This window comes from Hyla sarda, chromosome 10 (assembly GCF_029499605.1).
Source record: "Hyla sarda isolate aHylSar1 chromosome 10, aHylSar1.hap1, whole genome shotgun sequence".
NCBI classification, from domain to species: Eukaryota; Metazoa; Chordata; class Amphibia; order Anura; family Hylidae; genus Hyla; species Hyla sarda.
In genome coordinates, this window is record NC_079198.1 from 70,520,270 (window position 1) to 70,544,500 (window position 24,231).

At 45.3% G+C, this 24,231-nt stretch overlaps 1 protein-coding gene across 1 annotated transcript; it reads right to left on the minus strand.

Moving 5' to 3' along the window:
• Positions 1-9,858: 9,858 nt before the first annotated feature.
• On the minus strand, positions 9,859-23,350 carry LOC130293975 (protein kinase C delta type-like). Its single transcript, XM_056543319.1, has 3 exons — positions 22,611-23,350; positions 12,034-12,905; positions 9,859-10,872 (listed from the first exon to the last, which is right to left on the minus strand). Exons 1-3 carry the CDS (start codon positions 23,277-23,279, stop codon positions 10,860-10,862), a joined length of 1,554 nt encoding a protein of 517 aa, XP_056399294.1. The 5' UTR covers positions 23,280-23,350; the 3' UTR covers positions 9,859-10,859.
• Between the last annotated feature and the right edge of the window lie 881 nt (positions 23,351-24,231).

Genomic DNA, 24,231 nt, shown 5'->3' on the forward strand with positions numbered 1-24,231 from the left:
ATGTAGGGGGAACTGTGCTGCACCTAATGTGGGGGCCTCGTATTGACGTTCGCTCACATCGTGCTCCCAGAATTCAAGGGCCGGCATTACTAGGTCCTGATGCCGGCCCTAGAGCGTGACGTGCGTGAACATCAGGGGGGGGGGGGGGGCTCCATGTCCATTTTGCTTGGGGCCCCCAAATTCCTGCCCCCCACCAAACGGCCCTGCCCCCCACCACAACCACCAGTGGCCTGCCTGAGTCCGCCCCCAGGGCCCACCCCCAAACCAATTTTAATTTGGAATTCTATATTTCTAATTACTCTATAGCAGAGTGCGGTACACTTCATAGGTATGGGCAGGAATTCACCAGCACTGATCAAAACCACCATGTAAGTTGAAGGAGTAGCTTTATTGGACCATCATGCAATGCGTTTCACTGTACAATGGCAGCTTCATCAGGCATAGCAGGTGTAGGAAGGTAGTCTACCTTGTTACACTTGCTATGCCTGATGAAGCTGCCATTGTGCAGTGAAATGTGTTGCATGATGGTCCAATAAAGCTACTCCTTCAACTTACATGGTGGTTTTGATCAGCGCTGGTGAATTCCTGCCCATACCTATGAAGTGTGTCCTTTGTGTTTGCGCTATGTGGTAGCTTGGGGGTGTAGGTGGTGTAGCTGTGCAGTGATGAAAGGGTGTTGGATTAACCCTTAATGTGACGCCAGGGTGTGGGTTCTTCCTCAGTGTATATATTTCCTACCGCCACCCGTTCCAGGAACAATAGAGAGGAATAAAGGATTGTCCACAACAGGAGGTTTAGTAAACTGTAGATAACTTTACTGCAGCTTTTATGCAGATTGATAACGGCAAACAGTCTATACAGAAGAGTAGTCTGTAAGTTCCTCACAGTGGGTTGGGACCTTGTAGTATATAAGATCTGAGTCTGGAATCACGCTGTTCCGCTGGATTTAGGGGAATTGTTTAGGTCCAGCAGTCACGCAGGATTAACAGGATTTGGATTTGGTAAACTCATGGTTAGTAAGTTGCAGCAGTGATAGGCTTCAGGCCTAGTTCTGTCTTTAGATTTGTGCGAGGGAAAGAGAGCGAGAGATTGGTTACAGCGCACCTATATGGAGAGGGGCAGGCTTAGAGCTTATTGGTTCCCACCAGCTGTCAGTCCTTTCACAAAGCATTATGGTATATCATGTGACCACATCACGTGCCCTGAAGGGCCTTAAGCTTAACTTAACATTAGACTTATTAGTCATGTGACCTAAGGTCCTGGAAGTACTATACATATAATAAAATATATACAATTTATTCACATCAAACATAATAAAATGAAAGAAGGAAGAGGTGACAAGAGGTGATCCCACCGGTACATAGGAACTCTGACTTTGGGGACTTAGCACACAAGGTACGGTACAAGGTACGGTACCGGGACACTATATATATATATATATATATATATATATATATATATATATATATATATATATAGGCTCCTGTGCTCCCATTACTAGTTATGGGCCTCTGTGCCCCCAGAAGCAGTTATAGGCCCCTGTGCCCACATAAGTTGTTATAGGCCCTTGTGCCCCCATGAGTAGTTATAGGCCCCTGTGTCCCCATTAGTATTTATGGCCCTCTGTGCCCCCATTAGTAGTTATAGGCCCCTGTGTCCCCATAAGCAGTTATAGGCCCCTGTGCCCCCATAAGCAGTTATCAACCCCTGTGTCCCCATTAGTAGTTATGGGCCTCAGTGCCCCCATTAGTAGTTATAGGCCCCTGTGTCCCCATTATTAGTTATGGGCCTCTGTGCCCCATAAGAAATTATAGGCCCCTGTGCCCCCATAAGTAGTTATAGGCCCCTGTGCCCCCATAAGTAGTTATAGGCCCCTGTGCCCCCATTAGTAGTTATAGGCCCCTATGCCCCCATTAGTTGTTATAGTCCCCTGTGCCCCCATTAGTTGCTATAGGCCCCTGTGTCCATATATATATATATATATATATATATATATATATATATATATATATACATATATATATATATATATATATATATACATATATATATATATATATATATATATATATATATCCAAGAAGAGGCTGCAGCACTCAAGGTTATGAGTGTAGAAAAGGTGTTTATTCCATATCAATACAAAAAGTGCAACGTTTCTGCTGCCAGTGCAGTCTTTTTCAAGCCTTTTTGTTTGCTATATATATATATAGGCCCCTGGGCCCCCATATGTTGTTGTAAACCCCGGACCACTGCCTACAGCGGAGCAGTAATCGAAGAACTAAAGGCAGCCTGCTGTAGCTACCTTCCCGGCTAGCCAGCCACGCCTCTTCCTAACTGCTCCCCCGTTCAGGCTTTTCTTCTCGGCGCCACTCTCTTCTGACATCAGTGCCAACGTGCTATATCATAGCTCAGCGGACGTGCTGCGCTAGTACCTCCCGGCAGCCACCAGGCAGAGGCCTCCGGCCCGTAAGTATGTGGAGCAGCGCAGCGGGACTGTTTGACTGACTGACTGTAAATAGTACGGTCAGTCAGTGTATAGTGAGGACCCCCCAAGCGCTCAGTGAGTGACACTGACTCCCAAGACATAAAAAAAAAAGTGTCGGGCCTAGCCGGGCCTCCCAGGGGGTCCGTGCCCCATACTGGCGTGCTGGTTGTACCCCCCTGATGGCGGCCCTGGATATGAGATAGATAGATAAATAGACAGATATGAGATAGATAGATAGATATGAGATAGATAGATATGAGATAGATATGAGATAGATAGATAATAGATAGATAGAAATGAGATAGCTGGATAGATATGCGATAGATAAATAGATAGATAGATATGAGATAGATAGATAGATAAATAGATAGGAACAAGTGGTGGAAGCAGCACAACCTTGCAATAAGTAAAGATAGTGGGTGCCCGTGGATAGTAACTTGGTCCCAGTCGCAGATCAGGTATAGACATCCAAGTCGCTAATCTGTACCTCGGCTCTTGGGAGGACCAGGTGGTGTTCTCCGATCAGGCATCGCCTTGGACTGACCACATACAATTGTTGCTCAGGTACATAGACAACGTCCTGATCATATGGACATCCACACAAGAGGCATTTAACAGCTTTGTAGACTTCCTCAATTGTAATAACTTGGGTCTGAAATTTACTAGCACAATTAGCAAGAACACATTGATGTTCTTGGATCTAGAGATTACACTCACTGAGGAAGGTAGTATTCAGACAAGGACGCATCGTAAAGAAACTGCCACGAATTCCCTGCTTCGGTGGGAGAGCTGCCATCCGCGCCCACTGAAGCAGGGGATTCCCGCTGGTCAATACCTGCGTTTGCTCAGGAATTGTTCCACTATAGGTGAGTTCCAAATTCAAGCCAATGAGTTACGTATGAGGTTGAGGAGCAGAGGTTATCCCAACAAAGTATTAAAAACAGCCTATCATAGAGCAATGAGATCACAGAGGTCACAGTTACTAATCCCGCAAACAGCAAACAGTGGGGGATAATGTCTCTAGAATAATAGACACGTTTGATGAACAAGCCCCAAATATAAAATACATTTTTCAAAAATATTGGGATATACTGAAGTTGGACACTACACTGTCACAAATTATATCAGAACAACCTCTAATAACCTATAGGCGAGGAAAGAATTTGAAGGACCAACTAATTAAAAGCTCTTTTGAACCTGAAAAGACTGGAAAAAATTGGCTCACGAAACCTCAAGGAATGTTCACATGTGGAAAATACAGTGTCTGCAAATATGTTCAGAAAGGAAAAAAAAATCTCCAGTGCAGTTACAAAAACTGAATATGACATTCATCACTTTGCGAACTGTGAAACTAAAGGGGTGACATACCTACTAACTTGCCCATGCCCCAAAAACTATGTTGGGAAAACTTTTAGAACATTCCACAAGAGACTGCAAGAACATATTGGAGACATTGCCAATGAAAGATAGACACCGGTGGGCATACATTTTGCCAGTCATCATCGAAGTGAGGTAATAAACCTGAAAGCACAGATCATTGAGGTGGTCCCCCCACCAAAAAGAGGAGGGGATTGGGACAAAACCCTCCTACAGAGGGAAGCCTATTGGACTTTTAGATTGGAAGCCCTCAAACCAGGAGGACTGAATGATTATATATCTTATGCAAGTTACATTGAATAAAACATCAAAGTAAGATATAACGATTAACCAAACTGTGAAGAAAAAATAATGAAAATATACAAAGTATCAATATAACAATAACGAACGAAAAAGACTGGGAAGCTAAGAGTTAACAAACACGGAGAACACCTACCTGGTAAGGACACAGCCGCGATGGATGGTGCACAGACACGGAGCTCAGAACGAGGCGTGGAGTCTCCTGAGTTGGACCGCATACCCCTCCCTGTACGTACCTGTGAAATAAAGTCCTGACGGCGATGATGGTAGTTGCCAATAGGATAAGTAATGTTACGTAACAGATAGGAGGAGGAGTCTTTAGATATAAAAGAAGGCGCAAATTTCAATATGAGTATGGCCGCCATCAGAGCCACACGCACCAGATGGATTGACAAGTCCGCTCGCACAAGTCCCTGAAGAATTCTAAATGGAGGAAACGCGTAGGACGGGAGGGCACCATGTGCAAACCGACCAGGACTACTAAACATGAGCACCTTGATTTGGAAAGCTAAGTGCAAAATGTGCAATAAATGAAATGTGGAGCATGTGCAATACCTGAATTTGTGCAATAGAGGAAGTGCAATATATGTTTAAAGTGCAATAATATAAGTGCAAAAAACCAAAGTGCAATATTAATTTATGGTTTATCTATATGCAATACAAATGAATTGAAATATAGAATGGATTTCATATGCTGAGTGGACTATGAGAAATGCGAACAGGAACATTGTTTGATTTACGCATGTATAAAGTCAGCAGCAATATATACCAGGCACAGCACTATTGCACATAATATGCGGGACTATGTGCAATAATTAAGTCTGGACATACAAGCACATTTGTGACCAGAAATAGTAGCACATTTTCATGCCCGATGGTGACAATTACAAATATATGGACATCAGTATCCTCTTTGAGGAAACACTTGGACAACTAAAACGCACATTTGCACATCCATTTATGGTCAAAAAACGCACAGAAAAGGAGACAAGAGATATATGGTGCACAATAAGAGACTATACTATGAACTCTGGCGGTTTTTCTTCACAAATATTTAATATCGTGCAAGTAATACAATAAAAGTTGAGTTTTAAAAGGTTCCCTTGTGTTCTAACCTGTTGACATCCAAATCCCAAACAAATTGCTCCAATGACACTCCAAGTATTTAAAGCAAAAGATAGTGTTTATTGACCCCTGGTCAGCAGTGGATGCAACGTTTCAGCGCCATCTTCCACCTTTGTCAAGCTTGAGAAAGACGGCGAGATGCTGCTGAAACGTTGCATCCACTGCTGACCATGGGTCAATAAACACTATCTTTTGTTTTAATTACTTGGAGTGCCATTGGAGCAATTTTTGGGGGATTTAGATAAATAGGTAGACATGAGATAGATAGATAGATAGATAGATAGATAAATAAATAGGCCAGAACATACTGGGGGACATGTATAATTATTTGTCTATTGTAGACACAGTTCTACCCCTTTACACAGCAAAAAACACCAGAAAAACTGTCCCAGCTTTTTCCTGTGTTTTGTCAGTTTTTCTTGCGTTTTTTACTTGTGTTTTTGCTGGTGTGTGGAAACAAAAAAATTTACAAAACTTTTTGTTGTTTTTTTTTTTCTTCGAAATTTTTTTATATGTGAATGCGGAGGGCTATGTCAGATTTGGTGGATTGCGACGATGAACAGTGTTTTTTTTAAATGTCAATAAAAGGGTTAACGAGGGCTGTGGGGGAGTGTTTTTTTTTTAATAAAATTTTTTTTCAATGTCTTGTGTTTTTTATAATTGAGTTTTCAGGCTTAATAGTGGAAGCCGTCTTGTAGACAGAATCCATTACTAAACCGGGGCTTAGCAGTAGCCCCCAAAACAGCTAGCGCTAACCTCCAATTATTACCCCAGTACCCACCACCACAGGGGTGCCGGGAAGAGCCGGTACCAACAAGCCTGGAGCGTCAAAATGGAGCTCCTTGGCCTAGGTGGTAACAGGCTGGCGTTATTTAAGCTGGTGAGGGCCAGTTACAATGGTCCTCGCCCACTCTGGTAACATCAGACTGTTGCTGCTTGGTTGGTATCTGGCTGATGCTGAAAAAATTAGGGAACCACACTTTTTTTTTTCTTTTATTTATAAAGAAAAAATGCATAGGGTTCCCTTTATGTTTAGGGATTATGAATTATGTCAGTGTATATAGACGCATGTACCGCCCGGCTTGTTAACTTAAATGTGGATCGCAGCAGATCGTTCTCTGGAGATCCACTGCGATCCTCATTTATTAGCTATACAAAGCGGCGGTACATGCGTCTAGATTGCGGCTTCTATATACACTGTCATAATTCATAATCGCCACCGGAACACGGGAGCTCTGATTGGAGAACAGCTATTGACCAATCAGGGCACCCCTCTCCCGGCGGCGGGGATTCTGAATTATGTCAGTGTATATAGAAGCCGTGGGCAGCGCGATGTAGACGCATGTACCGCCCGGCTTCCTAACTTAAATGCGGATCGTAGCGGGTCTCTGCAGAATGACCCGGTGCGATCTGCACCTCAGCCCCTGGACTACAACTCCTATCATGGACAGAGTCTGTCCATGATGGGAGTAGTAGTCCTATAAAGTCCCGCAGCCAGGGGATGTGCAAGTGCCATCCCTCAGCAGTGCTGCGGTACTACAACTACTCCCATCATGGGACAGACTCATGATAGGAGTAGTAGTCCAAGGGCAGAGGGGCAGATCGCAGCAAATCATTCTCCAGAGACCAGCTGCGATCCGCATTTATTAACTATACAAGCCAGCGGTACATGCGTCTACACTGCACTGCCCGCCAGCTCCTATATACAGTTCTTATAATTCATAATCTCTGCCGGGAGAGGGGAGCTCTGATTGGTGGATAGTTATTGAAAACAACAAAATAGAGAGTATATTTCTCAGGATGTGCTATAAAACGTAACCTTTAATTTCAGAGCCAATGCCTAATCACTTAGCGGCACGGAGCACTGATGTGGACAGATATTAAGGTATTTGACAGGTAGGTCTTAGCCATCTGTCCTCATCAGCGCTCTGTGCCGCTAAGTGATTAGGCATCGGCTCTGACGTGCGCTACTGCACACGCCCTCGGTGGGGATTATGAATTATGACAGTGTATACAGGAGCCATGGGCAGCGCAGTGGAGCCGCATATGCCGCCGGCTTTTTAAGTTAATAAATGCGGTTCTCAGCTGGTCTCTGCAGAATGACCCGGTGCGATCTGCACCTCAGCCCCCGGACTACAACTCCCATCATGGGCAGAGTCTGTCCATGACGGGAGTTGTAGTCCTATAAACTCCCGCAGCCGGGTGATCACAAGTGTCCATAATCATTACATTGTTTTTAAAAGGTACATGCAAAGATTTTAAGTATAACAGAGATAATCTGACTAGACGCAGAAGCAGAGTAATCGCCGCAATCTGCTCTGAAAAATTACATCGATGATTTAGAGCGTCTCGCTAAGTGCAGTCCAAGACGGCTTATATTTGCATTAAAAAAAAAGGTACTTGCGGAAAATTTTGAGGTGTAAAGGAAAAGTACGCTGTTAATAAATCCGTGCCCACTATAGATGTCACTCCAAGGTACCCCAAATCACGAAAACAGGAGGAAATACTCTATCAGAATGTATGCAAAAAAAGACGCAAAAAACAGCTTGCGCTAAATTTTGTGCAAGAATTTGCACACAAAAACTGTGTCAATTCTTTGATACATGTCCCCCACTGATACCAAACTAATGCATGGACCTGGCATAGAGGTGCACGATCCTAGGCTGAATATACATAAACAGGAGAATACAGCAGCACACTGCTAGCACAAAGATACAGATAAAACATGAAATGCTAAATTGCTACAATGCAAAAAAAAAAAAATTGAGGTTCTTCACTCCCAATTTGGCAGCCAAATAGTTTGGACCATTCCACCGTGATAAGGTGACCTCATTGAGACGGACCCTACACTGTGAATGTGCCCCTGTACAATCAGTTACATGGCTTGTAAAGTCTGGAACATCCAGCACCTTATAAGATGGGTGGGGTGCAAGAACCAACATGGAGGTAGCAACCCCAACCCCCCCACCCCCATATGTATAACACAAAAAAGGATAAGTTGGCCAGCACATACTAATAACAAACTAATGCATGGACCTGGTATACATGTAGCAATATAGCATTTCATGTTTTATCTGTATCTTTGTGCTAGCAGTGTTCTCCTGTTTATAGATAGATAAATAGAGATAGATATGAGATAGGTAGATAGATAGATATGAGATGGATAGATATGAGATAGATAGATATGAGATAGATAGATATGAGATAGATAGCTAAATAGATAGATATGAGATAGAGAGATAGATAGATATGAGATAGATAGATAGGTATGAGATAGATAGATATGCAATAGATAGATAGATAGATAGATAGATAGATAGATAGATATGAGATAGATAGATAAATAGATAGATATGAGATAGATAGATAGATAGATAGATAGATAGATAGATATGAGATAGATAGATATGAGATAGATAGATATGAGATAGATAGATAGATAAATATTGGATAGATAGATAAATATGAAATAGATAGATAAGAGATAGATGATAGATCAGTGTTTCTCCAGCATGGTGCCTCCAGCTGTTGCAAAACTACAACAGCAGCCCACACAGCCAAAGGCATGCTGGTAGTGGTAGTTTTGCAACAGCTGTGGGCACCCTGCTGGAGAAACACTGGAATTGGCCACCAACCTCTAACACCCCACCACCACCCCACCCCAGAAAGTTACTTACCCAGATGGGAGGCACCAGCGATGGGCAGGGGAAGTCTTTTGTTTCCCAGCTGCGCTGGTGGGTGTCAGGTTATGTACTGGAGCAGGAAATAAAGCAAATGTCTGCTCCACTAGGGCTGCACGGCAGGGGAGCATGAGGGGCCTGAACGTCCGTGCACATTTCCCAGCATGGCCGCGGCCCCTGAGCAATATTTAAAGGGCCCGCAATGTTAAAAAATAAAAATGATGCTGGCAGTGGCGGGCCCCTTCTCAGGCTTGGTCAGTGCCTGAGTGCCTGACCGCCCCCGGGAGCATGAACTGGTCTGCTAATTCTTTACTGAGGCTGCTGCAGTGGGGGGCTGGACCTCCCTAAGAGCTCGGGCCCCTTACTGGAGTACTGGCTGTACCCCCCCCCCCTCCCCTGACGGCGGCCCTGGAGGCTACTAGCAGGGTGAACACAACATTTATTAGATGGACGTCCAATGGAAATAAAGACAAGTACAACCATGTAGGGGGTAAAAGAAAGAGTTTATTTATAGGGATGGGGGGACAGTGATGAAAAAATTTGCTTTATACTAATATATATGTGTATGTGTAAGTCTGTGGTCTGTTGTACTGAACCGTGTTGATCCAGAGGAAGGCGAAAACCCCCTGTGAGGAATGAGCCAATTGTCCTTATTACCAGGGGGGAAAATTCCTTCCCGACCCCAAATATGGCGGTCAGAATAAATCCCAGGATCAAAGGCCGATACCTAATCTATGTGTGTGGTAGGGGTGTAGGTTAGTTTTAAATTATTTTTTATTATAATTGTGTACTAGTCTAAAGTATATGTTTAGGGCAAATATATATATTTTTAATATATATCTTTTGTTTGTAAAAGGGAATTTTTATGTTATTAAAATATATATATATATATATATATATATATATATATATATATATATGTACACACATACACTAAATATTATACCTATTTACGGTTATGTTGATCCAGGAGAAGGCGAAAACCCCCTGTAAGGAATGAGCCAATTGTCCTTATTTTCAGGGGGGGAAATTCCTTCCCGACCCCAAATATGGCGGTCAGAATAAATCCCTGGATCAAAGGCTGGTACCAAACCTGAGTGATAGGTAGGGGGGTAAATTCATTTAAATTATTATTTTATTTAAATATTCATGTGTGTGCTAGTCTAATGTTTATGGTTGGGACAAATACAATTTTAAGATAATATAAAAAATATATTAATATTTATATATATATATATATATATATATATATATATATATATATGTATATATATATATATATATATTATTTTTTATTATTATTATTTTTTATTATTATGTTTTTTTGAATTTGTTGTGTTACTAATAGGGTAATTCATGATATTAATTTGCTAAACCTATTTACGGCTATGTTGATCCAGGGGAAGGCGAAAACCCCCTGTAAGGAATGAGCCAATTGTCCTCAAATCAGGGGAAAAAATTCCTTCCCGACCCCAAACATGGCGGTCAGAATAAATCCCTGGATCGAGCCGATATATGTCCCCTATCTGTGGTATGTGTCTTTGTGTGTGCACCTATCCCTATCTTGTAGTGTGTGTGGGTTGTGGTGAGTGTGGTACTTACCCGGCCTGTGCTTGGGTGAGTTCAGGGATAATAGACATCACTCAGCATCCCAGGACCACAACATGCGACTATTGTTCCTGAACGCACCAGATGGAATCCAAGCACAGGCCGCTCCTGGGGCATAGAGGATCTTCGGGCTGCAGTGATGTTGGATGCCAGCCCAGGATTGAAGGATGCCAAGTCAATGTTGAGGCGGGAGATGATGTTCTAGGGCAGCCAAGGTAACAGCAGCAGAGACATGAGGCATGGGGTCAAGAGACCGGAGGTTCTGGGCAGTAGCCGCGGGGTCCTCAGAGTCCAGATCTTCTCATCCACATATGGAGGAATGAAGAACATGTGAGGAGGATCTTACCGCACAACAATTTAACTCCACCGGGGTTAACAAAACCTCTTTTAATCCATGTGTTCATTATAAAACATAACTTTTATTAAATTTAACTAATATTATGAACCGGTGAAAAAACACGCACTTAAAAACACAACCCTATTTACGACTGTAACTGCATAGTCCACATGTGTTGCACTGGGAACCACAGTTAGGAACCTGAGGAATGGGTAACAGGTAAGTATTTCGCCCGCTAAATTTGTGGTAACCAGTGGAGAGAGAAATATACCACTACTTTTGTGCCACTCTCAAAAGGAGGATGTATATCCAGGGTTGCTAACCCCAAATATATATCCTCCTTTTGAGAGTGGCACAATAGTAGTGGTATATTTCTTTCTCCACTGGTTACTACAAATTTAGGGTGAAATACTTACCTATTACCTATTCCTCAGGTTCCTAAATGTGGTTCCCAGTGCAACACGTGTGGACTATGCAGTTACAAATGCAAATAGGGTTGTGTTTTTAAGTGTGTGTGTTTTCTCACCGGTTCATAATATTAGTTAAATTTAATAAAAGTTATGTTTTATAGTGAACACATGGATTAAAATAGGTTTTGTTAACCCGGGGGGGTTAAATTGTTGTGTGGTTTTGGCACCTCTACATGTGTTCTTAAAGGGGTATTCCGGGCCAAAACATCTTATCCCCTATCCAAAGGATAGGGGATAAGATGTCTGATTGCGGGGGGGCCGCCGCTGGGACCCCCCGCGATCTCCCTGCAGCAGCCCGCATTCTATGCGTAGCTGCGTCTGCAGTTTTGGAACCCGCTTCCAAGACGGGGACGTGACGTCACGCCATGCCCCCTCCATTCATGTCTATGGTAGGGGGCCTTGTGGTCCTTGCGTCCCCTCCCATAGAAATGAATGGAGGGGGTGTGGTGTCACGTCCCGATCTCGGAAGCTACGTATAGAATGCGGGCGCAGCTACGTATAGAATGCGGGCTGCTGCAGGGAGATCGTGGGGGGTCCCAGCGGCAAGCACCCCCACGATCAGACATCTTATCCCCTATCCTTTCGATAGGGGATAAGATGTTTTTGCCTGGAATACCCCTTTAAGGCCTGTTTATAGTAGGAGGATCTTACCGGGCCCAGCTTGGTGACGTATAATTGAATCCGATCACATGATGGGGAGTCTCTGTGTCCTCTGGCCACTGCAGATGGTGATTTTGCAGAACTGTCTTATACGGCTTCCATGGTGGCTCTGCTCTCTTCTCCTCCAGCTCCTCCCAGCCAATGGTGGAAAAGAATGGATGCGTCCGGATGTTTCTTCGCACCCCCAGGCGCTTGTCCGGATTCTTGCGTAGCAGTTGAGTGATGAGATGTTCAATAGCAGCATCCAGCCCGGGTGGAAATTTCGGCTCCTTTCTGGTGATGGCTCTGAAAACCTTCTGCTTGCTGTGGCCGATGTAAAATGGGAAGCGTCCTGTTGCCATCCTGCACAACACAATCCCGAGGCTCCACCAGTCAACTGCTGTACAATACTCCTTCCCGAGAAGCACCTCCGGGGCCATGTAGTAGAATGTTCCTGTCACTCCATCGATCCTACTGGAGGCGGTGACTCCATCCTGTGCCAGGCCCAGGTCAATGATGCGGATGTGGCCTTCTGCATCCAACATGATGTTCTCCGGCTTGAGGTCTCTGTGGACGATGTTTTGTCCATGGAGGAACTGGAGCCCACATACCATCTCTGCTGCGTAGAACCTTATGTTGTCGATGTCCAGATAGCCGCACACCCTGATCAAATCCTCCAGACTGCCGCCAGACAGATATTCTGTGATGAAGTAGGCACGCTCCAAAGACTGATGTGCGGCGTAGATGTGGCATAGAAACGGACAGTCTCGGGCCGCCAGGAGTATCCGCAGCTCTCTCTTGATGGAATCCTCGTTGTCCTCTTTTTTGTTGATGATTTTTATGGCCATGTAGGTGTCTTGACCAGGGACTGATGCCAGGACCACCTAAAGGAAAACAAACAGAGGAGGCTCATTAGAAGACATCATAAAGTTGATATTGATCAGTGTCTCTCAAGCGCGGTCCTCAAGACCCCCCAACAGGTCATGTTTTCAGGATTTCCTTAGTCTTTCACAGGTGATATAATTATGGTCAGTGAATCAGACATCACCACAGTCATATCACCTGTGAAAGACTAAAGAAATCAGGAATACATGACCTGTTGGGGGGGTCTTGAGGACCGTGCTTGAGAAAAACTGATATAGACGGAAGGGGGGGGGGGCTAAGTGTTGGATCTGCTGTATAGCACCCAGAGACCATCAGCTTAGGACAACTAAGCTACCGTCTTTATATATCTGCTATTGGATGCTCTATGGAGATTAAATAAAGTGATATTCCACATATTGCTCGCCAATAAGATACCTGGAAGGTTTGGTGGTGGAACCCTTACGGAATCCACTTCGCAAGATGGCGCCGGTCAGTGTGATGATATCAAGGGGCATTCAGTGCGTAATGGTGATGCCGATGTGATGAAATCAAAAGCAATTCAGCTAATAGTGGAGATGTAGTATCTAACCTGCCATTCAGGCGTACAGAAGCAGTAGATACGAAAGTTACAAAGATATTACACGCACGTTCAGACAGCACTTGGAATCATTTATGCGTTTGCGCAATAATTGGCTGGGGCACAATAAGTACAAAAGTGGTATGTATTGGTGCACATGTTCAGGCTTCCTTACATAGGGAAAATAAATAAAAATAAGGATATGTAATATATGAAGGCAATAGGTTGGCGTTTGCCAACTAAACGTACATCCCTATTGATATGAACATTTACCAATTTAATTGGCAGAAAAAGACCCGTGCGCATGCGTAAAGGGGGAAGCGACCAAATGAATATCAGGTATATTCCCTCTGCACCTGTCTATAATGCAGATATATAACAGTAGATTTTATATTTATTACATAAGATAAACAATCTATGAATTGAGGCTTGTAAAATGGAACAGAGGCGACAGCCTACCTTCTCGGGAGGTAGTGGAACAGGGGTTCCTGGAGTCGGTGGCAGCACCAGTCAATCAGTGGGGACTGTTGGTGTGAAAATCAGCTACTCGACGGTGTGGCAGTTTTTCATCAAGCATCCGGAGGAGGTTAACATGGCCATATGCAAGATGTGTCGGCAGAAGGTGAAGCAAGGCCAGGGTCCCAATGTTGGCACCACGGCCCTGCGTACACATATGCTGTGCTACCATAAAGCGGCCATGGAGAACGGTGGCTCTGATGTGGTAGTCCAGCCTGCTGCATCATCGAGTGGCACGCCGCTCCTTGTTTCAGCCAGCCAAGGCTCCACCACCTCAGCAAAAGGGAGCTGTGTGTCATACCTACCTTATGTCGCTCCAGATGCTCCTGCTCTTCCTACTTCAAGTCAGTAATTCCGCCAGCAATCCATTGGCGAAGCCATGTCCAAGAGACAACATTATGCTCCCACTCCAATCCAATGGCACAGAAGCTGAATGTGCTCCTGTTCAAGTTGCTGGTGCTGCAGTCCCTCCCTTTTCAAGAGGTGGACTCGGCACCTTTCAAAAAACTGATGGCTTGTGCTGAGCCGAGGTGAAGAGTCCCAAGCAGTCATTTCTTTGCGAAGAAGGTAGTACCAGCCTTGCACAATTTTGTGGAAGAGAAGATGGACCACAACAGCAACTTGGACAGGTCACACCACTTCCATCTCCACACTCTCAGGCTATTGATGTGACAGTGATTCTAATAGTGACACCTCTAATCTGCATGTCATACTGAATAACAGTATTATATCACTAACCCAGCACACACCCTAGGCGTGTTACAGTAAGGCAAAGTGTTCTACACCCCTATTGAGGCTCTCTGTAGGCCAGAAATAGCCATTTTTTATACAGATTCGCTGCAAGTAAATTCGGCAAATCAACCAAATCAAATTTTTCTAAAATTCACTCAATATATTAATATTCCTGTGCAGAATAGTCCACTTTGTGGTACTGCAGTTTTCTTCAAGGGACAAAGATTACCAGATTAGTGTTAAAGTCCCTGTGAAATAGGGAAAGTAGAAAAGGCAAAAGAAGGGGATCCCATCAATATAAACAATGGTCCAAAAAATGTATGAAATTATTACCATGGAATTCTTGGGTCCAACATGATAAATAGTCTCAAAAATGGGCAGAAATCCCTACAGAAATGATGGATCCAGAAAGAAAAATAGTATCCTCATTGAGAAAGAGGATGAGAATGGGTCATCCAGAGGCACCAATGGGGGATGTATCCCTACAAATACAGTGGGTCAAGTTCTCCAAGTAAAGATACTTGTGCCAGGATCAGGACATATGGATCCATATGAACACAGAATTCCAACATCTGTTCACAGATGGTCCAAAAGGAGGAGAGCCGGACATGGTCAGTCACAGGACAACATCCCGGAGGTATAACAAGTAATTTGTTCTGAATCAGAAGAATTCACTTACATTTTTGTGGAACAAATCTTACTAGTAGTTAAAGGGACATTTTGTTCAGACCGCTCAGAGCCGGAGCCCGTGATCGTGACGTCACTGCCATGTCCCCTTGTGATGTCATGTTATGCCCCCCTCAATTCATGTCTATGGGAGGGGGCGTGTCAGTCGACAATCCCCCCCCCCCCCATAGACATGAATGGAGGGGGCATAGCGTGACGTCAAGACCACTGCTGCGAGAAGATTGCAGGGGGCCTCAGCAGCGGGACTCCCGCGATCAGATATCTTATCCCCTATCCTTTGGATAGGGGATAAGACGTCTAGTAGCGGAGTACCCCTTTAATGCACAAATAGAGGGAATTCCAGGGGGTTCACTTACTTTATCTCCCAACTCTATTAATAATTTGAAAAATGAATAGACATGTCTTTGAGTTGGTTGGGATCAGTGTGGTTCTCATCTCCTGATCCAAGTAGGTTTCTGTAAGATTGTAATGAAGCTATAGAGGTCCATGTATGGATACCTAAAAGAGTAAAAGAGCAGCATTGAAGGGAACAAAATTCAATGAGGATACTTCATCTGGATGCACCTTGATGTATCACATGTGGGCCATGTAAGTAAGTGGTGTGGACCTCGGTCATATCAAGTAAGTGGTGTGGGGATGGGCCATATAAAGTAAGTGGTGTGGGGATCGGTCATATAAAGTAAGTGGTGTGGGGCAGGGCCGGAATAACATAGGGACTGATGGAGCTGCAGCTCCAGGCCCCTACAGTAAAATAGGCCCAGCTGGCCACCAAAAAGGCCACTGAGGAGCGGTCCCCCTGCCACTACACTATGCTACATGCTGCAGCAACAGGCCGGGACCTCAGGCGCGGCCTGGGCCCACCGCTGCCAGCACTATCACCTGCAAAGGCGCGGGCTCTTTAAAAATAATTTCTGGGTTGCATGAAAAGGACAGGGGCTTATGAGAGTAGACGAGCACCGTGTAGGCACGCACGTCTGCACCAAGCCTCTGATGCGTCACAGCCTCTGACCCCTGCAATGCGTGACATGAGCAGCAGCCTTCCCCGCATCCTCACACTGCAGCATCGCGAATCTCTAGGAAGGTATGGAGATCGAGGTTCGGATGCTGGGGTGATGTAATATTGATGAGCAGGAGAATGAGGACCGGGACCCAGGGGGAGGGGGGTTTGCAATGATGATGAGGTGGAGGGGTGTGCTGGGGGGCACGGTTGCAATGATGAGGAGACTGAGGATGGGGTGTTGGGGGGGATGCAATGATAATGAGGAGGAGGAGGGGAAGATGGGGGGCGTGCAATGATGAGGAGACTGAAGATGGGGTGGGGGGAATGCGATGATGAGGAGGAGGGGATGCTGGGGGGTGCAATGATGATGAGGAGGAGGAGGGTGGAATGATAAGGAGACTGAGGATGGGGTGTTGGGGGGTTGCAATGATGAGGAGACTGAGGATGGGGTGTTGGGGGGGTTGCAATGATGAGGAGACTGAGGATGGGGTGTTGGGGGGGTGGCAATGATGAGGAGACTGAGGATGGGGTGTTTGGGGGGATGCAATGATAATGAGGAGGAGGAGGGGAAGCTGGGGGGAGTGCAATGATGAGGAAACTGAGGATGGGGTGGGGGGAATGCGATGAGGAGGAGGAGGGGATGCTGGGGGGGTGCAATGATGATGATGAGGAGGAGGGTGGAATGATGAGGAGACTGAGGATGGGGTGTGGGGGGGCAATGATGAGGAGGAGGAGGGTGGAATGATGAGAAGACTGAGGATGGGGTGTGGGGGGTGCAATGATGATGATGAGGAGGAGGAGGGTAGAATGATGAGGAGACTGAGGATGGGGTGTGGGGGGGGGGTGAAATGATGATGATGATGAGGAGGAGGGTGGAATGATGAGAAGACTGAGGATTGGGTGTGGGGGGTGTGCAATAATGATGATGAGGAGTCTGAGGATGAGGGTGCGGGGGGGGGTTGCAATGATGAGACTGAGGATGGGGGGGAATAATATGGAGTGCGGGGGTGAAGAGCCAAGGATGGGTGGGGTGTATGGGGTGATGAGAATAGCGAGGATGTGGCGGAGGGGGCATTGGGGTGATTAGCTAACCAAGCATGGGGTGGTGGGGGGGGGTTGATGAAGAGTTTGCGGAGTATGGCAGTATTATATTCGGGGGGTAAAGTGTGGGGCAGTATTATTTTCAGAGGGTACAGTGTGCAGCAGTATTATATTCAGGAGGTACAGTGTGTGGCAGTATTATATTCAGAGGGTACAGTGTGTGGCAGTATTATATTCACAGGGTACAGTGTGCGGCAGTATTATATTCAGGAGGTACAGTGTGTGGCAGTATTATATTCAGGGGGTACAGTGTGTTGCAATAATATATTTAGAGGGTACAGTGGTAAGCAGTATTATATTCAGGGGTACAGTGTGTTGCAATAATATATTTAGAGGGTACAGTGGTAGGCAGTATTATATTCAGGGGGTACAGTGTGTGGCAGTATTATATTCAGGGGGTACAGTGTGTTCCAATAATATATTTAGAGGGTACAGTGGTAAGCAGTATTATATTCAGGGGGTACAGTGTGTGGCAATAATATCTTTAGAGGGTACAGTGCGTGGCAGTATTATATTCAGGTTGCACGGTATTTGGCAGAATTATAATGTGTTATAATGAATATTGGGGAGATTTATCAAAACCTGTGTAGAGGAAAAGTCGTGCAGTTGCCCATAGCAACCAATCAAATCACTTCTTTCATTTTTCACAGGACTCTTTAAAAATGAAAGAAGCAAGCTGATTGGTTGCCATGGGCAACTGCACCACTCTTCCTCTGCACAGGTTTTGATAAATCTCCCCCATTGTCTTTATACAGAGATCTGCTGACAATGTGAGGAGCCAATGATGTCCGGGCGTCAGACTCTGCAGAGAAGATGGAGCTGGAGGAATTCCTGGCATCTGGACCAGATAAAGAAGGAAAGGAAAGACAACAGAGAAGACATCACTCAGGTCACTGATATCATTATGTATTCTTCTGACTGTCCCATCAGCTGAGGTCACTTGTAAGTTCCGCAGTGATGATGGGTGACACTGTACACCATTATGTGGCTCTCCAGCTGTATCAAAACAGCAACTTCCTTAATTCCTGAGTCTCTTCAGACATGATGGGAGTTACAGCTTAGCAACAGCTGGAGAGCCACTTGAACCGAGGGGATTGGTTGGGGTCCCAGCAGTCTGACGTCCACCATAAAAATGGGCTGCTTATTTTAAAATGCCCGGGCCTATTTTTGGTCCCAGTCCTATTTTTGGGCCATATAAAGTAAGTGGTGTGGGGATAGGTCATATAAAGTAAGGGGTGTGGGGAGGGGCCATATAAAGTATGTGGTGTGGGGATGGGCCATGTAAAGTAAGTGGTGTGGGGATGGGCCATATAAAGTAAGTGGTGTGGGGAGGGGCCATATAAAGTAAGTGGTGTGGGGAGGAGCCATATAAAGTAAGTGGTGTGGGGAGGGGCCATATAAAGTAAGTGGTGTGGGGAGGGGCCATACAAAGTAAATGGTGTTGGGATCCTACAGGTTTTCCTCAGTCCACCGCCAGGAATATCCAGGCCAGTTAGCTCAATTTCATTGGACTACAAAAGGGTTCAACCAGGGGCAGGGAAAACAAAGGCAAAATATATGTAATAAGTACCATCTGACCTCCAAGTAATGCAGAAAAGAAAGAAAATGTGCAAAAAAAAGCAAATACAACAGAGCATACAGTGATACACGGCAAAAATAGACAATAATGAATAGAGAACCGTAATCCCATAGGGCAGGGGTCGGCAACCCGATGTGAGGTGAAAAAGGGAGGGGCAAGTTTTCCGAAGCTACAGTGGGGAGGATCGAGGGCAGAGCCATAGGTTTGATTTTTTCACCGCACGTCTGCAGATAATGAAGCCACGCCCCCTCACGGAGGATGGAGAGCGCGAGAGCGCAGCTCTGCATAATACAAGGAGACAGTGGGAGAGTGGGGACGGACACAGCTCCTCCCTCCCCCTTCTCTGTACACACAGGACCTCATTTTTCACGGGGAGGTTTCATGTTTTCACGGGGGAAAAGCTCCTCCCCCAGCTCTGTACAGACAGGACCTAATTTTTCACGGGGAGGTTTCATGTTTGCACAGGGGAAACACAGAGCGGGTGAGGGGAGAGGAGACATACTGCACTGCAGGGGCTGGGGAAGATTTCTATGTGTGAGGAGACATATTACACAGGCTGGGGATGTAAAGACTGCAGGGGAATAAATATCATACTGGGAATGATGGGGGGACGGGGACTGCTGAATAACACATGCTGGGAGTTGTAGTCCCTCTTATGTGTGTGTATGCCAGTGTTTCCCAACCAGGGAATGCTGGTGGTAGTAGTAGTTTTGCAACATCTGGAGGCACCCTGGTTGGGAAACACTGGTGTATGAACTGCAACTCCCTGGAGATTACTGATATAATAGAGGTGTTGGTGAACTACAACTCCCAGGAGACTACTAAGATACAATAGAGGTGTTGGTGAACTACAACTCCCAGGAGACTACTGAGATACAATAGAGGTATTGGTGAACTACAACTCCCAGGAGACTACTAAGATACAATAGAGGTGTTGGTGAACTACAACTCCCAGGAGACTACTAAGATACAATAGAGGTGTTGGTGAACTACAACTCCCAGGAGACTACTGAGATACAATAGAGGTATTGGTGAACTACAACTCCCAGGAGACTACTGAGATACAATAGAGGTGTTGGTGAACTACAACTCCCAGGAGACTACTAAGATACAATAGAGGTGTTGGTGAACTACAACTCCCAGGAGACTACTAAGATACAATAGAGGTGTTGGTGAACTAAAACCCCCAGGAGGCTACTCAGATACAATAGAGGTGTTGGTGAACTACAACTCCCAGGAGACTACTGAGATACAATAGAGGTGTTGGTGAACTACAACTCCCAGGACACTACTGAGATACAATAGAGGTGTTGGTGAACTACAACTCCCAGGAGGCTACAGAGATACAATAGAGGTGTTGGTGAACTACAACTCCCAGGAGGCTACAGAGATACAATAGAGGTGATGGTGAACTACAACTCCCAGGAGACTACTAAGATACAATAGAGGTGTTGGTGAACTACAACTCCCAGGAGACTACTGAGATACAATAGAGGTGTTGGTGAACTACAACTCCCAGGAGGCTACAGAGATACAATAGAGGTGTTGGTGAACTACAACTCCCAGGAGGCTACAGAGATACAATAGAGGTGATGGTGAACTACAACTCCCAGGAGACTACTAAGATACAATAGAGGTGTTGGTGAACTACAACTCCCAGGACACTACTGAGATACAATAGAGGTGTTGGTGAACTACAACTCCCAGAAGAATACTGATACAATATAGGTGTTGGTGAACTACAACTCCCAGGAGACTACTCAGATACAATAGAGGTGTTGATGAACTACAACTCCCAGGAGGCTACTGAGATACAATAGAGGTGTTGGGGAACTACAACTCCCAGGAGACTACTGAGATACAATAGATGTGTTGGTGAACTACAACTCCCAGGAGACTACTAAGATACAATAGAGGTGTTGGTGAACTACAACTCCCAGGAGGCTACTGAGATACAATAGAGGTGTTGGTGAACTACAACTCCCAGGAGACTACTAAGATACAATAGAGGTGTTGGTGAACTACAACTCCCAGGAGACTACTGAGATACAATAGAGGTGTTGGTGAACTATAACTCCCAGGAGAATACTAAGATACAATAGAGGTGTTGGTGAACTACAACTCCCAGGAGACTACTAAGATACAATAGAGGTGTTGGTGAACTACAACTCCCAGGAGACTACTAAGATACAATAGAGGTGTTGGTGAACTAAAACCCCCAGGAGACTACTAAGATACAATAGATGTGTTGGTGAACTACAACTCCCAGGAGGCTACTGAGGTACATTAGAGGTGTTGGTGAACTACAACTCCCAGGAGGCTACTGAGATACAATAGAGGTGTTGGTGAACTACAACTCCCAGGAGACTACTCAGATACAATAGAGGTGTTGGTGAACTACAACTCCCAGGAGGCTACAGAGATACAATAGAGGTGTTGGTGAACTACAACTCCCAGGAGGCTACAGAGATACAATAGAGGTGTTGGTGAACTACAACTCCCAGGAGACTACTAAGATACAATAGAGGTGTTGGTGAACTACAACTCCCAGGAGACTACTGAGATACAATAGAGGTGTTGGTGAACTACAACTCCCAGGAGACTACTAAGATACAATAGAGGTGTTGGTGAACTACAACTCCCAGTAGACTACAGAGGCAGCATGCTGGTGTTATATCACAGACTGAAGACTCCTGAATAACACATGCTGGGAGTTGTAGTCCCTTTTGTGTGTGTATGCCAGTGTATCCCAACCAGGGCATCAGAGGGGAGGGGGGTTTTGCGGCTCCCAGTTTTTTTTTCCCTTCGGAAACGGGTCCAAGTGGCTCTTTTTGTCTTAAAGGTTGCAGACCCCTGCCATAGGGGAACTCTTTTGTTGCACTTGCACTTTATTATTGTGTTTATATGAGTCCTATAGACATTACATGTGAAGAGATTTTATTATTCATTACAAGCGATATAATATTAGCACATATGCACTTTTATAAATCAACTTTATATTATTGCTTATTCCCGTGCCCATTATAAAGACCTGTGTAGAGGAAGAGCAGTGCAGTTCCCATAGCAACCAGATGGCTTCTTTCATTTTTCAGAGGCCTTTTGAAAGTGGTTGCTATGGGCAACTACACTGCTCTTCCTCTGCACAGGTCTTAATAAATCTCCCCATGTATGTACCGTTTACACCCTGCTCCAGAAGTAAAGACCCCATTGTATCTTCTCCTCTTCTCCCTGCATCTGGTTTTCTACCATCTTGGGCACCCCGACTTCCATCTACCATCTACCAGAACACAGTACATGGACGCGCCCCAAGGGATCCGTTCACACCTAGTACCAAGTGTAGGCCCTTCAGGGAGTCTTATATGGGTCTGCATAAAAACTCAAGCCATCAGGAAAATATACATTGTGGGACTACAAGTACCAGCAAAACCACCTAACAACAACACTGCACCACCCCCCTCCCCCAATCTCCCCCTACAACACATATCCAGCCTGAAATGGATAATAACAGAAAACAAGATAGAGCTAGAACTTACTTTGCCAAAGTTGCCCCTACCCAGGAGCTGGTGGAGATGGTAGCTGCTGACCGTTAGTCTGGGGTAGGTGCCCAATGTTCCTTGGCTGCTCCCAGGTGTTGGCTCCTCATCCTCTGATCCTCCATCGCCGTCTCCTCTCCTCCTCTTGACTCCATCCTCGCCTTCCTCTTCCCTCTTCCTCTTGCCTTCACTCTTCCTCTTCTCCTCGCCATCTTCTCCATGTCCAGTGGACGCCATCCCAGGTGTTGGCTCCTCATCCTCTGATCCTCCATCGCCGTCTCCTCTCCTCCTCTTGACTCCATCCTCGCCTTCCTCTTCCCTCTTCCTCTTGCCTCCGCTCTTCCTTTTCTCCTCCTTGCCATCTTCTCCATGTCCAGTGGACGCCATCCCAGGTGTTGGCTCCTCATCCTCCGATCCTCCATTGTCGTCTCCTCTCCTTCTCTTGACTCCATCCTCGCCTTCCTCTTCCCTCTTCCTCTTCTCCTCCTCGCCATCTTCTCCATGTCCAGTGGACACCATCCGAGGTGTTGGCTCCTCATCCTCTGATCCTCCATCGTCATCTCCTCTCCTCCTCTTGACTCCATCTTCACCTTCCTCTTCCCCCTTCCTCTTGTCTTCTCTCTTCCTCTTCACCTCCTCGCCATCTTCTCCATGTCCAGTAGACGCCATCTCCGCAGTTCTCCTTCAGCCTGTAGACCTCGGTCCAGTCACGTCGGTCGCCAGCAGAAAGTAAACAGCAGTTGGCCGTGGGCCGTGTGCAGGTGATGTCATCGGCCATGGACCTCAGGTGGCACATGCCAGACAGTGGCCCTATAAACTTGCTCTACCTTATACAATGTGATGTGAGCATCATAAAAGACATCTAGAGTTGGCCTTAGCTTGGTTGGTACCCTCTGCAGTTTAAGGGACCTTATGATGGACCACAGTGGTCTCCAAACTATGGACCTCAAGATGGTGCAAAATTACAACTCCCAGCAAGGCTTGTTGGGAGTTGTAGTTTTGCAATATCAGGAGGTCCACAGTTAGGAAACAAATGGTGAACTATATGGGTTCAGGCATCAATTATGTTCCTTGGGATACAAGCTCAAGGTGTCAAGGACATTGGGCACCTCCATTGGTAAAGGCTGGAGATGCCCCTAGTGTCCTGGTATAGGTCACATACCCCTGGTTATGGTCTAAAGTGAACAAAGACAATAATAATTCATGGGGGGGGGGGGTAGGTGGTGGAACTAGAAGTGGTATATATTGGCACAGTGGTCATATAGTCGGTATACTGTATATAAATCTCTGTATAGTAATCTATATATATAAAACTCAACATGTGTGTGTGTATGTATGTTCCACAAAAACTTCCAAACGGCTAAAGATATTAACATGAAACTTGGCACACATGTTACTTATATGTCAACAACAAACATAGGATAGGTAATTTAACCCTTACTTACCTACATTTGCCAGGGGCGGGGTTTATGTTTAAAGTCCTATACAAGTCTATGGGAAATATATGTTACTGCATAACTTCCAAACGGCTGGAGATATTTTGATAATACTTGGTCACATGTTACTTATATGTCCACTTAAAATATAGGATAGTTAATTTAACCCTTAACTACCCCCATTT

Bases quoted from the DNA above. Each gene is read 5' to 3' on its own strand.
- LOC130293975 (XM_056543319.1), bottom strand. From the start codon at position 23,279: ATGGCGTCTACTGGACATGGAGAAGATGGCGAGGAGGTGAAGAGGAAG. The intron at 12,906-22,610 runs GTAAGTTCTAGC...GTTTTCCTTTAG, and splicing joins GTAGGGGCAACTTTGGCAAA to GTGGTCCTGGCATCAGTCCC.